Source organism: Dipodomys merriami, unplaced genomic scaffold, assembly GCF_024711535.1.
Source record: "Dipodomys merriami isolate MVZ:Mamm:240054 unplaced genomic scaffold, mDipMer1.0.p SCAF_15, whole genome shotgun sequence".
Taxonomy (NCBI): domain Eukaryota; kingdom Metazoa; phylum Chordata; class Mammalia; order Rodentia; family Heteromyidae; genus Dipodomys; species Dipodomys merriami.
This window is the reverse complement of record NW_027202826.1, coordinates 29,357,537-29,372,028: the sequence shown is the minus strand read 5'-3', so window position 1 is coordinate 29,372,028 and position 14,492 is coordinate 29,357,537. Positions and strand designations below refer to the sequence as shown.

Here is a 14,492-nt window from a genome sequence, read left to right as displayed (position 1 = left end):
AGACACTGAGTCCTACAGGAACAAGGGCAAAGCACAGGGGAAGATCAGGGGAATGTTCATTGTGATGTATAGGACTTATGTACGGATTAATTTATGTGGCATGATTGATTTGGAACAAATGCTTTCAAATGCTTCTATTGCTGATATGAGAACAATTTCCCCATATGCCTTTTTTAATTTTTTACTTTTGGCCTTGGCCTTGGCAAATTATTCAACTAAACAAAATTTAGAAATAGGTTGTCTAGTTGAGTCCATTACTTGGATTTACCTGCTTTGTTATATTTCTTAACAATAGCCAGTCTAGTGAGTCCTGTTTTTCTTAAGAGTGGATGCCCCAAAACTGACCTTTGCAATCTTACAGTTCTATCATCACTCAGTGGCAACTAATTACAATACTGTAGTAGGGAAGAGTGTTATTGGTAGCAAAATAGAGCCAATATGGAGGATAGAAAATGTCTGAAACAGTTTTGGCTTTGTGTATGTGGGTGCTGGTATGTGTGTATGTATGTATGTATGCATGCATGTATGTATATGTGTATATATTTACTGGTGCTTGAACTCTCCTTTAGCTTATTATTATTATTATTATTATTATTATTATTATTATTATTAGCTTTTCCCCCTAAAGGCCCTACTACTTGAGCAACAGCTCTACTTCTGACTTTTTTTGTGGTTAATTAGAAATAGAACTCTGATGGACTGGCTTTGAACTACAATCCTCAGATCTCAGTCTTCTGAGTAGCTAGGATTACAGGAATGAGGCACTGGTGCCTGGCAACAATTTTGATTTTACAAGTTTAAACATCTTGTCAGTTTATAAGCAACATCAGTAAAATTTATCATTTGAAAAATAAAGAACACAGGTGTTTATTTATAGTTTTTTAAAAGTACAGAAGACAGTTTTCCTTATCACAATCTTTCTCTCTTTTTTCCTTTTTGTCAGTGGTGGGGCTTGAATTCTTTTTTTTTTCTTGCCATTGTTTTATTTATTTATTTATTTTTATTGTGAAAATACTGTATAGAGGGGTTAAAATTACATGGGTAAGATAATGAGTACATTTCTTATCAAGCATTGTTGCCTCCTCCTTTGTTTCCCCTTCCCATCCCTTCCCATACTCCCCCACCCTCTCCCCCCTAGCAGATCCTCCCCCGCCACCAAAGTTGTAAAGTTCGTTTTTCAACATAATGACTTGTACATATCATTGTTGCAATGGGTCCACCTGTATCCCTAGTTAAACGACTTGTTTTTTCCCTTCCCCTTCACAAATTATACCAACATCAAATACAATGAAAGCAGGGGTTATACCGTGGGGGAGGGACATACAAAGCAACAAAGAAATCATCTTATAAATATGTTAGAAACAAATGTTTTTTTTTCTTTCATGGGGCTTGAATTCTGGCCCTGAGCACTGTCTCTCACACACACACACATCACACACACACACACACACACACACACACACACACACACACACACCACACACACACACATTTAACACAGTCATGGGTTGCCTTTTCCTAGATAATGGCCCCACATTTCAAAACATCTACAAATGCCTCAGAACTGGTAACCTAGACCCCATTAGGAGCACCCAGAGTGTAAAAGTGACACAGGGTGGTTTACAGCACTGAGTAAGAACCAAGAAGAATGCAATTCTTATCATAAAAAATACCGAGCTGACAGAACGTAGCCCAGGCCACCTCATGAGGAGACCAGCCGGTTCCCTGAAGTCAGGAGACCAATCAGATTACCTTTCTCCTCTAACGGTTCGTTGTCACATGTCAAACTACTTTACTTGTGAAAACCTGTGAAAGACTCGGGACCCTTTACAAACATTTCTGAATCTCCAATTTCCTTTCATTGCAAGCAGGGCATCTGCTATGAGGCAGTTTTATTACACTGGTGATTAGCCGTCGTTGGATATACCATCCATCAAGCCATGGCCTGCAACTTGCCTCTCTATACATTCAGTCCATCATCAGAAACACTATGTGACCTCTCGCTGCACTGAAAATGTGCCAGGAAGCATAGTGGGGAGCACAAAGACGAAACACAGAAACTTTTCGGATAGGACAGATTCCCCTCTCAAACAGTAGAAAAAATACACGAAAAACAGCCCTATGAGGCGAGTGTTCGGCAAATCATGTAAAAGCTAGAGCATAATTCGAACTGAGTAAGTAATAATTCTGTCTCAGGTGTACTGATAACACAAATAGAAATTCCATTTCTATCTTTTGCTACTAAATCACTATTATTGTGATTTTTAGTGTAGCAGTGTGTGTGTGTGTGTGTGTGTGTGTGTGTGTGTGTGTGTGTGTGTGTGTGTGTGTGTGTGTGCATGTTGTTTCTGGTTGTAAGAATAATAGGCATTCATTGTAGATCTGAGAATACGGTCATGAACTACCATGCCCAGATTGTTTATTGGGATGTTGGTCTCAGGGACTTTTGCCCAGTTGGGTCTCAAATTGCAATCCTTCCCATCCCCACCTTTTGAGAATCTGGGATTATAGACATGAGCCACTATACACAGATCTTCATTTAACTCGGATACCAGGTTATTAGAAAATCTAGGTTTTCTTCCTTGACAAAAGACACTGTGTCCTACATAAAAACTGGGTACAAGGTAGCCTGGCTAGGCACCAGAGGGTTTTGGGAAAGGGAAGAAGAGCCATTCTTTGCTACCAGGCAGGAATAGCCTCCTAGCACTCTGGAGTGCAATGGGGTAGGAAGCACTTTGAATGAGTCTGCAGGAAACAGTATCATAATACCAGGTAGGGACTCTGAGGCAGCTCCTGCAGGAAGGTGGCCACTAAGCAAAGCCTTAAAGCATGATTAGGAGTTACATTTAGTTTTAAACCACAGTTTATGTTAGAATTCTCCAATCACTTAGAAAAAAACATTAGTTTTCATTGTTTTATTGCTCATTTAGGGTCATCTTCAATTCTAACACCTTGATCATAGTTCCCATTTTAATTTTTGTTTTACCCTGAAAGTATGAAAACAATCATCTTAAATATGTGATAAACATGAGATACACTCTCCTCTCCAGAGATTCTGGTATTCTATATAAATTGTTTATTCTGTGTCTTAGGTAGCTTTCTAATGAGCATGTTCAGGAGCTATTTTCCTAGTGTAAAGATGTAAAGATGTTTTGATCATTTGCTTTTCAATAAAAGTTTTCTGTTATCAGAATGTTTTCGAGGCCTAATGGAAAAAAGAGGAAGAAATATACCCTTTCCACTAGGAATAAAAAAGTTGTACTAGAGGAAAACACAGGGAAAATACTTCAAGATCAAGGCACAGGCTTGTTAAAAAGATTTAACAAGCCTGTAGTAGCTCAGGAAATAACAGCAAGAATTGACAGCTAGGATGGAATCAAATGAAAAGGTGTCTGCACATCAAAGAAAACCATCTACAGAATGGGAGGAAAATGTTTTCCAGCTTCCAATATGATAAGAGAATAATATATGGAATATAAAAATAACTTTAGAGGTTAAGCAACTAGAGAATAAATAATGCAATTAATAAGCAGACAAATGAATTGATTCGACAGTTTTCAAATAAAATTATGGCCTTTGCAGGAACACAAATGAAACTGGTGATCAACATGTTAAGTAAAATAGGTGAGACTAGTAAAGAAAAAAGCACATGCAAGTTTAGATACATGTAACTTAGCTCCTCCCAAAGGATCTACATTTCAATAGAAAAAGTAAACAAAAAGGAACTGTCTGGGGCCAAACTAGTGGGAGGTGAGTGGGTGGGTGGAAAAGATTATGGAGGTGGGAAATAATCTCATGGAAATACATTGTACACACGTATGAAAAGTTCATAGGAAGTCCATTTTATAAAACTAGCAAGAGGCAGGAGGATGAAAGTGATAAATGGGGTGAAGTGATCAGGTACACTATATGCATAAATGAAGATAATACTTCATACAATTAATATACAACAATAGAAACAACAAAAGGAATAAACAGCTTCTTTTCAGATGAATTTTTTTTTTTTGGCCGGTCATGGGGCCTGAACTCTGGGCCTGGGCGCTGTCCCTCAGCTCTTCAGTTCAAGGCTAGCGCTCTACCACTTGAGCTATAGCGCCACTTTCTGCTTTTTCTGCTTATGTCGTGCTGAGGAATCAAACCCAGGGCCTCATGCATGCAAGGCCAGCACTCAACCACTGAGCCACCTTCCCAGCCTCAGATGAATTTTATAGACAAGCACACGCTGTATATGACCAGGAAAATCATACTGTCTGAATTTAATGTGGATTAATTTCTATTTACATTCTTGTGTGCATTTTGTGGTTTTCATTTTACCTCCTTGTCTCTGTTGTTAATCCCAATTTAAGGTATTCACTACTTACACCCATATTTATGCTGCTTCTTTGATAAGAAAGACACAACTTCCGGTTTATATTTAGAGATTTGGGTAGAGATGGAGAAAGAGTGCTATATGAAACTCAGAATATAAAGTCAAAATTTAATAAAAGGTGGGCATAAAGGTATTAATTACTAGTTCTGTGAACTTATATAATATAAATATAATAATATGTGCTTCCCCTGAGAGTGGGAAGGGCAACAGTCCTCTAGCAATCCCAACTTGCTTCTGGATTAGTAACAAACAAAGCTTTATTATAAGATATGTTGGAGTGGGACATGCGTTGATGGGGAGTGAGCACCGAGAATGGGGTCACTGAGCAGAAGCAGTGACTCCGAACATGGGATCAGAAGCCAGAACACTGGAGTTGGGAGATGACATTGTCATCAGAGCAGCTAGGGGTAAAGTACGGCTCTGAGTGGCGATTCCACTCCTCACATCCAGGAAGCTGCGTGGAGGATGACCACATCTTCCTAAGACAGATGGAACTAGAGACATTAAAAGGCACCCCTACCAGTCTCTTTTCTACAAGCATGTGAAAGGGTAGGTGTTCTTTGTCAGTGAGTCCTTCTTGCCATCCTTATCATTTTCAGTTCTCTGAGCCTGCCTAGTGGTTATTTATATAGTTTCCTTTGCAGCAGGTGAACTGATCAAGTGTTTTGTGCTTCACAGAAAGCGTGTGGTGGTGTTCATGCAGCCAACAGTGCCTGGGGTTTTCCTAGCTTCCGCCCTGGGTAAATCCTAGTCTTGTGCTATCCTGAACAACAAGAACACCCCAAGGCTGTTCCTCAGCCCAGCAAGCTCCAAAACCTGGGTCAACACACGTTGACAGTGACGGCTTTTCTCAGTGGTAGAATTAAATTGACAAAAGCTACGAAACCAATAAAAAAGAACAGCAAGTCCTCATCTAGTTTAAAATAAGGAGTTATAAACTAGGGAAAAACTGAATTCAAAAACCGGTACCACTGGAAGGTTCTTTCCTGGTAGCCAGGATGTATGGGAAATAGTTGCCGATTAAAGGGACATTTGTGACAGTGTTTTGCAGAGCATAAGTAACCATAACAAGCATTTTAAGAAGCAATATTTAATGAACTTTATAGGCACCAATGCAACCAAGAGTTAGAAGAACGCAGAAGAGCGGTTTATAGTTCTATGGCTCAATGATGAGAGGAAATGTAAAATGTCGGAATTTTATAGGTTAATATTATTAATGAAAATGTAAGCATGCATATTTTAATGAAGACTCCCATCTGTAATCACATATTGGCTTAATTCCTTTGGTCTATGGGTTAGTGGCTGTATTTAAAAGAAAAGAGAAGGCCGTAAGCTGCGACTTATAAGATACTGCCATTTGTAAAAGACAGATAATCCAGGAGAATCCAGTTATGCTGCTGTTTAACTCATGACTTGTATGTTAGGGATCTGCAAAGGGATAAACTCCCAGAAGGCTAGATGCTACACAATTCTAAGCCACCTGGATACTAGCAGGTTTTCCCCAAGGATGAGTTACCCTTAATTTCTATGGTATTTTTCTAAGATGCTAAAAAACAGACCCAGCTGTGGACTAGAACGAGATGGTGAAAACCAGGTGCATTTTGATTCACAGGACCTGGAAAATTATGGTTGAGATAGGAGTCTTGCAAATGTTTTTCTGTTTATTTCTAATTTTAGCCAACTTTTATCCTGATAGGATTTTTTTGGTTCATATTTAGAGATAATTACAGTTTTTCATCTTGAATATTGCTAATGCTAGGGGCAAACCCACACATCTAATAAATAAACTTGAGCTTTCCTTTTTATGTTCCCTCACAAGGGAAAATCACTAACAGCTTTTCCTTGCACAGCTTACTTCAATTAGTTCTTCTTTCACTACCCTATTTATAAGACTTGCCTCAAGCAAACGTGTGAATGGTTCCTCATGTTGCTGATACTCAGGTATTAAGAAACGAAGGAAGCAGAACAGTGGTCCATTAAACAGGGTTGTTCTGTAACCCAGAAAGGTGAGAATGAAGGTAGAATAGTGACCTTATTTTCTCATTTAGTTCTTTGCCTTGATGGCAGAGAGAACTTGTGAGAGAAAAGAGAAAAGAGAGAAGGGTATAATAGTTGCCTAAGTAAAAACAACAACACTGATGCCTTATAGAGAAAGGGGAGCTTCTAGTTGAAAAATTAATACACACTAGCAAGAATGTCTAAAATCAGCACATTTTTCAACACAAAGAAGGGTCTGGTGCTTCACTTTGCTTACTCTGCCCTAAGTTCCTCATGACACTGTTGTTAGTAGAGTTGAAGAGTCTTCATTTGTAGATGTGATTCAAGTCAGATTTTTCTCCCCTTGTACTGGGGCTTGAACTAAGGGCCTACGCACTGTCCCTGAGCCTCTTTGTGCTCAAGGTTAGCACTCTAACACTTGAGCCACAGTGCTACTTCTGGCTTTTGCTGAATAGTTTATTGGAGATAAGAGTCTCACAGACTTTTCTACCTGGGCTGGCTTTAAACTGATCCTCAGATCTCGGCCTCCTGAGTAGCGAAAATTATGGGCGTGAGCCCTTGGTGCCAGGCTTCAAGTTAGGTTTTATGGTCTCTTTTAGAGCTTAGGCTTCATTTGACTTCATTAGACTTAGACATCATTTAGAGTTTAGACTTAGATTTTTTTCTCTCTAGCTTTCTCTCTCTCTCTGGTTTTCAGGATGACTTTCACCCACTGTATCATTTTTCATTATGTATTTGAAGATTAGCTCCAAGTACTTACTGGGTTGAGTACCACAGTGAAGAAAAGTTCACCTCCTTGGATGCTCTTGTCCAGCTCCCTTGGACCCCCTGGGTATTCTTTGTAGAAAATGGTGTGAGTGAAAAGTCCACAGGTCTGTCTTGGAAGAACCTGGAGGAAAATGCCCGTGTAAGGAGAAGAGCTCTTTAAATTACTCAGTTGAACTAAGTGTTTCACTTTTGTCCTCATGAAAAGTGATATAATTGAACTCTAACCAGGGCCTGGAAACATTCTGGGAAAGATAGGATAATATTGATGGAACCATGAGGAAAGTTAAAGAAATATTTAAAACTAAAATATACTTCGCATTATTTTAGCTACTTTTCTATTTCAAATGTAAAGGTCAGTACTTTTACTATAAAGCCTAATATATATTAGCTTCTTAACAAATAAAAAGGAACAAACCATTCCAAATAGTTCAATTGTTGGTGTTACATTATAATCCCTGTAGGCAAATATGTAAAGGATGACACTTTCTGCTGTATTCTGCACATGCATTGGAAAAGGATGTGAACTGTTAATGTGCTGCTTTGGATATGACATTTTAAATTAGAACAAATAACCTGAAACACAAATCATAGCATCTGCTCTAGTTTGAAAAGATTACCACAGGGTGTCGTGAGTGACCAGAATTCTAGGTGTGAAGCTTGCCAGTTCTAAAATAAGAGGTTAACCATTTGGTTAGTAACTATTTGAAAGTGTCATAAGCAGAATGATAAATGCCAGCGATTATCTGTCTCTGTTATACATTATTTTTATTTTCAAAGTTGTACAGATTTCCTGATAAAAGTCCAAGTGCAATGATAGATCACAAGATGAGGCAATGTGAGATGGAACAGTTTTTCATTAAATCTAATAGGAGGATCTCAGGATGACCTGTGTTTATCTCTATACATTTAAAGTGCAGAAAATCAATGAACATATTTTGGAGAGTTGTAAGTTGTGCACCATCTTACCTGAGCAGGTGCTGTGCTTCTGCTCCTAAACAAGCTGCCTCCTACTGTCTTGACTCTAAAAGCATATTTAGTTCAGAAAACACTGCTTAAGACTTCCTGTATTTTGCATTCCTTTACAAATATGCTAGGATTTTGTTGTTGCTTTTAGTTTGACTTTTTATTTAATCCAGTTCCTGAAAAGTTTTCTTAGGAAACATAATTCCCAGCTCAATATATTGCTGAATAAATCAAGCTTCTATTTCCTATTTACTTTTGTAAACTTGTTAAAATTTTACCTTGTTCATATCTCTGTGTTTTATATCTATGTCTCTATATGACTTATAGCTCCCCTTTATCTTGAAGCACTTGGAAGACTGTTAGTTTAAATAAAAAAGTATTAACTCTGGTGATGTTTACATTTGCAAGCATTCTTCACTATCAAATACTATGCACAAAATTAACAACAAAAAAGGGATAAGAGAAACATGCTAAATGAGAATATATTTTTTTCTAGCAATCCTTGGAAATGGCATTTCTTGGAAAGTAAACTTGGTTTTTTTTTTTTGTTTTTTTGTTTTGGGTCCATCGTGGGGCCTGAACTCTGGGCCTGGGCACTTTCCCTCAGCTCTTCAGCTCAAGGCTAGCACTCTACCACCTGAGCCACAGCGCCACTTCCGGCTTTTTTCTTATGTGGTGCTGAGGAATCGAACCCAGGGCCTCGAGCATGCAAGGCAAGTGCTCTACCACTGAGCCACCTTCCCAGCCCATTGGAAAGTAAACTTGAATGTAATAGTCCTTCATCCATTTATCAGATACTTATTCCAATCTTGATGCCTGTCCAAGGGGAGAATGTTTTCTTTTCAAAAATATTTTTGTCGGCCTATATTGATCCTACAAAGAGGTTTAGTTGTGTTGTTTCCATGCATACATATAATGTTCTTTGAATATATTCACTTTTACTTGAAGGAGTTAAATCAGTGTAAGGAGAGATATTCAAAAGTGAAGCGAGAAAATGCCCAAATCTGATTAAATGCTCGGTTAGTGCAGCATTATAAAAATGTGTGACTATAAGTAAATCACTCGTTGGATTCAGTTTGAGTTCTTGCTTGGAAAATTATGCAAGACCTAAAGAGCTCTCCATGCGCCTTGTTTGCCCAGCGAGTTCTATTTAAAATGGCAAAAGAAGTGAAAAACATTGAGATTTGTCTCTTCTGTGAATTATTTGAATTGGAGCATGGTGAAGACTCTGCAACTCTAGGAAGGGTCGTCCCTGCAGTGCTTCAGGGAGTCTGGGTACCACCAGAACTCCTGGGAACACAATGGCCCCCACAGGAGGGTAAGGAGGTTCTCAGGATGCGATGATGGTTCTTGGCAATGGCACAGGAGGCCCAACACATTCCTTGAAACAGCCCTCCTGTGCTAGAGCAGGAATAAGAGACCTTTACCACATATTTGGCTAGCCTGTAGATATCCTCTAGATAGGTATCCTATAGATCTGGTTCTGGGAGTGTAATACCATCAGATTCGAACTTAAGAGACACTGATGGAAACCTTACAGCCGCTGACAACTCTCAGTTGGGAGATGGTTATGAGAGCCTTAGTGAATAGATAGGAATCCTATGGTATCTTAAGCCAGACTCCTATAACTAAAAACAGGCAAAGGTCCCAACATTATTTCTGATCAGTAGAGACCATGAGAGGGGAGGGAGGAGGCTACGGCCTGCAGAGTTAATGACAGGTTTTGTCATGGGCAGCTGCGTTGGTCACAGTAAGTAGGGAGCATGCGTAGTCTTGCTGAGAGGTTGTTGGGTCTCTCCACACATGTTTAACAACCAGGATTAAGTACAGCTCTGGTTCCCATTAGCTCCTTATGGGATGAAGATAAACACTGTCTATTTGAAAGTGCAAGACTCAGCTTAAAGTTCACGAACTTTGAACTTGTTTAGTTTTTGTGTGCCTAGAGGAGTACAGGAATTCAGAAGAGAGTAAGATCACCGTGGGCCTCATACTGGCACAGAGCTCATGTATATTAGCATTCTTTTGGGGGAACTGTAAGACATGGCACTTGATGCTGAAGTAGAAAGAGGCAGAAAGTCAAGGTAGCAGAGTGGCCACAGGCCCGAGGAGCAGTTCTGTTGTGGGCCTCCTGGGCTGGATGAGTCTAAGTTGCACGGGGATAGGAAGATACAAAAGAGGATGCAAGCCAGAGTGATTGAGGTCCTGACGCTCATTTGGCAGTGTGGAAACTACTAGAACTCCTAAGGCTGAGGAGGGGCAAGTGAGGTCTGTCTGCAGTGCTAATGCTTGAACTACAGAACTGAATTAGGAATTGAGGAATCAATGAGTTTCTGTTAAAGGCTTTTGAGTTTGATTTCTGGAGTTTGCTTCATCTCAAACAGCGAACTATGCATTGACCTAAAATTTACTCCTCAGGTACTGGCCCTATTTTTGCTACAGTCTCTCACTAAGAGAGTGTGTTGGCTCCTGTGGTCTGCTTTGTATCTTTCTTTGGATGGCCGCTTGCTCTGTTCTCTCTCCTTTTGAATAATCCATGGCCTACTAGACATTTCTCACTTGGAAATTCTCACCCAGGTGACTACCACACATCCAACTTTTCTATGCGAAAGTGGAACCAGGGAGACAATTCCATCAAAACAGGATCTGTTAGGGGCCTGTTAGTAGCTACAAAATTCATGTATTTAAAATACAGGCAAAATGTGTTTTCAAAAAGGAAGAAATGAGCATATCTCAAGAGATATAACCCAGCAAGTTTCCTGGCCATAAGAAACAGAGACAAAACAAAACAACATTGAATAAAATCATTTTAGAGACTTAACTTCACTATCCTAAAACTACCTATGAGTTCATAATGACAGAAGACCACTGAGTGCTTTTAAATTATGAGACAAGTTAGGTCTTTTAAACTCTGGTCGGAACCCTGGCAGTTTGAGGCATGGTAAATTTATTTTCAGGGCAGAGGAAGGGCAGACTCACATAAAATGTGGCTATTATATTCACAACTAGCATTTATAATATCTTTTTTTAAATTGAGGGACAAGTCAAGATGTGAGTTGATCCAAGATGAATGTCATTACCCACTCTAATTTTTGTAGACTTCAGGATATTGTCTGAAAAAAGTCACTTTTGCCTAATTCTTTTTATTTTTTTTGGGCCCAGTTGTGGGACCTGAACTCTGGGCCTGGGTGCTGTCCCTCAGCTCTTCAGCTCAAGGCTAGCGCTCTACCACTTGAGCCACAGTGCCACTTCTGGCTTTTTTCTTTTTGCTTATGTGGTGCTGAGGAATCGAACCCAGGGCCTCAGGCATGCAAGGCAAGCGCTCTACCACTGAGCCACCTTCCCAGCCCCACTTATGCCTAATTCTTAAGGGTAGACATCTGTTCAAAAGTATCAGTTGGATTCAAAGTTTCAAGTGGCTCATTGCCTAGTGATTTTTGGGTTGTTTCTTCCTTGGGTGTGAGTCTAAATTAGTCCATTCCTAACTTCCCAGGTACCTCCCTTGGATTTTATGACTTGGAGGAAAAATACTAAAGTTTAATGACTTACTTTGGGAGGTCTCACAAACTATTAGGCAGTAATATTTTGGCAATATTTGTTAATCACCATAGTAGAACAAAACAAAACAAAACCCAACAGAAGCCCTGGAGAGAATTAGTCAATGGATAGTAATCATCTAATTAACATTATCTATCATTACTGTGTATTATTATCTGTTAATAATTATTCAGGTCTTCACATGTGGCTTCTTGCTGCGTAGCTTAATTTTTATTTTTTAGCTTGCTGTGTAAGAAGAAAAGCATGGTTTGGCTTACAAAAGGGCAGCATAGTTAATAGAGTTGGCATTAGTTTTACATACTATGTCATACTGTGTGGTTTTTTTTTGGGGGGGGGGAGAGAGAAATAGTGACTTCTAAAATCACCTGCAAATTCATTGTAATGTTTTCCCAATTTAATGTCAGGAATATATACTACTTTTTTGTTTTTTGGTTTTTTTTTTTTTTTTCTGTAAGTTGTGGGGCTTAAACTCTGGGCCTGGGCGCTGTCCCTCAGCAATTCAGCTCGAGTGCGTGTTCTAACACTGAAGCCACAGCTCTACTTCAGATTTTCTGGTGGTTAATTGAAGATAGGCATCTCATGGACTTTCCTGCCTAGGGTGGCTTTGAACCACTATCCTCATATCTCAGCCTCCTGAGTAGCTAGTATTACAAATGTGAGTCACTGATGCCTGGCTATATACCATTTTATAAGTTGCCTTTGCAGAACTGTGAAGAAGTGACTTTAAAGAGAACATCCTTCCCTTAGAAAGAGCAAATGCATGTCCTGCTTAGAGGCGCTTTCACCACAGTTTGATTTTTAGAAAAATATTATCGCTAGGTAGCTGTACCCAGGGGTATCAGTTCAACCTATCAGTTTGTGAATACAATGCATCTGGCTCAATGTCACCCCTTCCGTCATTCTTCCCCATGGTTGGTCTCTCTCTCTCCTTCCTGTCCTGGGGAATTAGTGGCAGGCCCTGTGTTGGGCAGCAGACTCACCATGATGTTTTTGTGGATGAAGCCCCTCCGGTATCTGGCTGGTTTCAGGTGTGGGTATTCCTCTGTGCTGGTGATTTTAATATTCCAGACCTTCTTCCAGGCCTCATAAAGCTGAACGTGCACAGGGTAGACGCCTGAGTGGTGGGGGGCCACTGCATAGCCCATGTCAGTGGGAATGCCGTGTTCCTAAGACCAAGCAGACCATGATGAGCCAGGGCCAAGATTTGTGGCTAATCTGGTTCTTACCACAGCATTTTGAAATATACTCTAAATAAATGTATTCAAATACATCACTGTGTATTAAAATAGGAGTGATAGACATGTAGACCTCTAGACAGCATGAAGTCAGGCAACTCTTTTACCAGTTTTGATCTTGTTGTAGGTGGGCTTGATAGGTGACAGGTCAGACACATCTTTGTGTTTATTATTGTTCTCAATTTCCTCCCTCCCTCCCTCCTCACTTGCTTCCTTCCTTCCCTTTTCTTTCTTCCCATTCCCTTCCCTCTCTCTCCCTCAGCCTTCCCTCCCTCCTCTTTTTTATTTCCTTTATTCCCTCATTTTCTTCCTTCCTATTTCCTTCTTCCCTTTCCCTCCCCTTCCTTACTCTTCCCCTCCCTCCCGTCCCTTTCCTTTCCTTCCCTTCCCCTCTGCTCCCCTCCCCTTCCTTCCCTTTCCCTCCCCTTGAGCCACAATACTAGCCCAGTTTCTTGCTGGTTATTTAGGATATGGAGTCAGGCAGACTTTTCTGCCCTCACTGGCCTTAAAGTTGCAGTCTTTTAGATCTCAGTTTCCTGAGTAGTTAGGATTACAGGTGTGAGCTCTGGGCACCTGGCTCTTGCTCACAATGCCAACAATTTAAATAACAAATGCTTGCTACAAACAGTATTGAGCATTCTCCATAGAGCAAAAGCCAAGAATTAGAAGAACAGTGACTCTTTCAAGTTCACCAGTCCTGCTCAAAGGATTTTCTTTTGTTGGCTGAAGTTTCTGCAGTGTTTGGTACATATCTGTTGTCCCCTAGTATGTGGGCTAGTAATTGTCTTCTGAGACATCAGAACAAAGTAGAAAGTAGAAAATTACATAGAGCATTTTTTGGAAATAGACCCATAACAACAGCAGAATATACTGTAAGAGCCAAATAATCTGGAAAATTAGATGACTTGAAATCTGATGTTTATACATAAAATGGGTCCATTCCTGTTGCAACAATGAGAAGTACAAGTTGTCATGTCCAAAACGAGCTTTACAACGTCGGTGGGGGGGGGGAGGAAGGGGGGGAAGGAGAAGGATTGGGATTGGGGGGGAGGGGGGAGGCTGGGAAGGGATGTGAAGGGTAAACAAAAGGAGGAGGCTGCAATGCTTGGTAAGAAATGTACGCATTATCCTGCCCATGTAATTGTAACCCCTCTGTACAGTATGTTCACAAATAAAATAAAATAAAATTTAAAAAAAGAAAAAAAAAGAAAAAAAAGCTTCACCAATAAACACTCTATTGCTACACAAAAAAAAATAAAATAAAATGGGTACATTTTTTAAAAGGTTTTATTGGGCATTGGTGGCTCACGTCTGTAATCCTACCAACTCAGGAAGGTCCAGTGGATCACAGATCAAAGTCAAAGTCCATCTGCAAATATAACCAGCAAAAAGCCAACTGAAAGCATGGCTTGAGGGGTAGAATACTGGCTGAGCAAGCAGGAAGCTCCAATTTCAAACCTAGTAATGCTCACTCCCAATAAAGGGATCTCAGAATCACACGTGCACAACGGTGCAGTCATATGTCATAATACTTCTTATTCGCGTGGTCCTCCTTAGGTTATTTTCAGCACCCAAAAGAAATCTAAAGTGAAACCGGATAATTT

General features: G+C 39.9%; 1 protein-coding gene across 1 annotated transcript in view; it reads right to left on the bottom strand.

Moving 5' to 3' along the window:
- LOC138827008 (bifunctional heparan sulfate N-deacetylase/N-sulfotransferase 3) overlaps positions 1-14,492 on the bottom strand; it is a 131,477-nt gene that overhangs the window by 51,143 nt on the left and 65,842 nt on the right. The window contains exons 4-5 of the mRNA XM_070022502.1: positions 12,634-12,819; positions 7,128-7,256 (exon numbers count right to left, since the gene is read on the bottom strand). Of these exons, the coding sequence (XP_069878603.1) occupies positions 7,128-7,256; positions 12,634-12,819 (315 nt within the window). The remainder of the gene's footprint in view (positions 1-7,127; positions 7,257-12,633; positions 12,820-14,492) is intronic.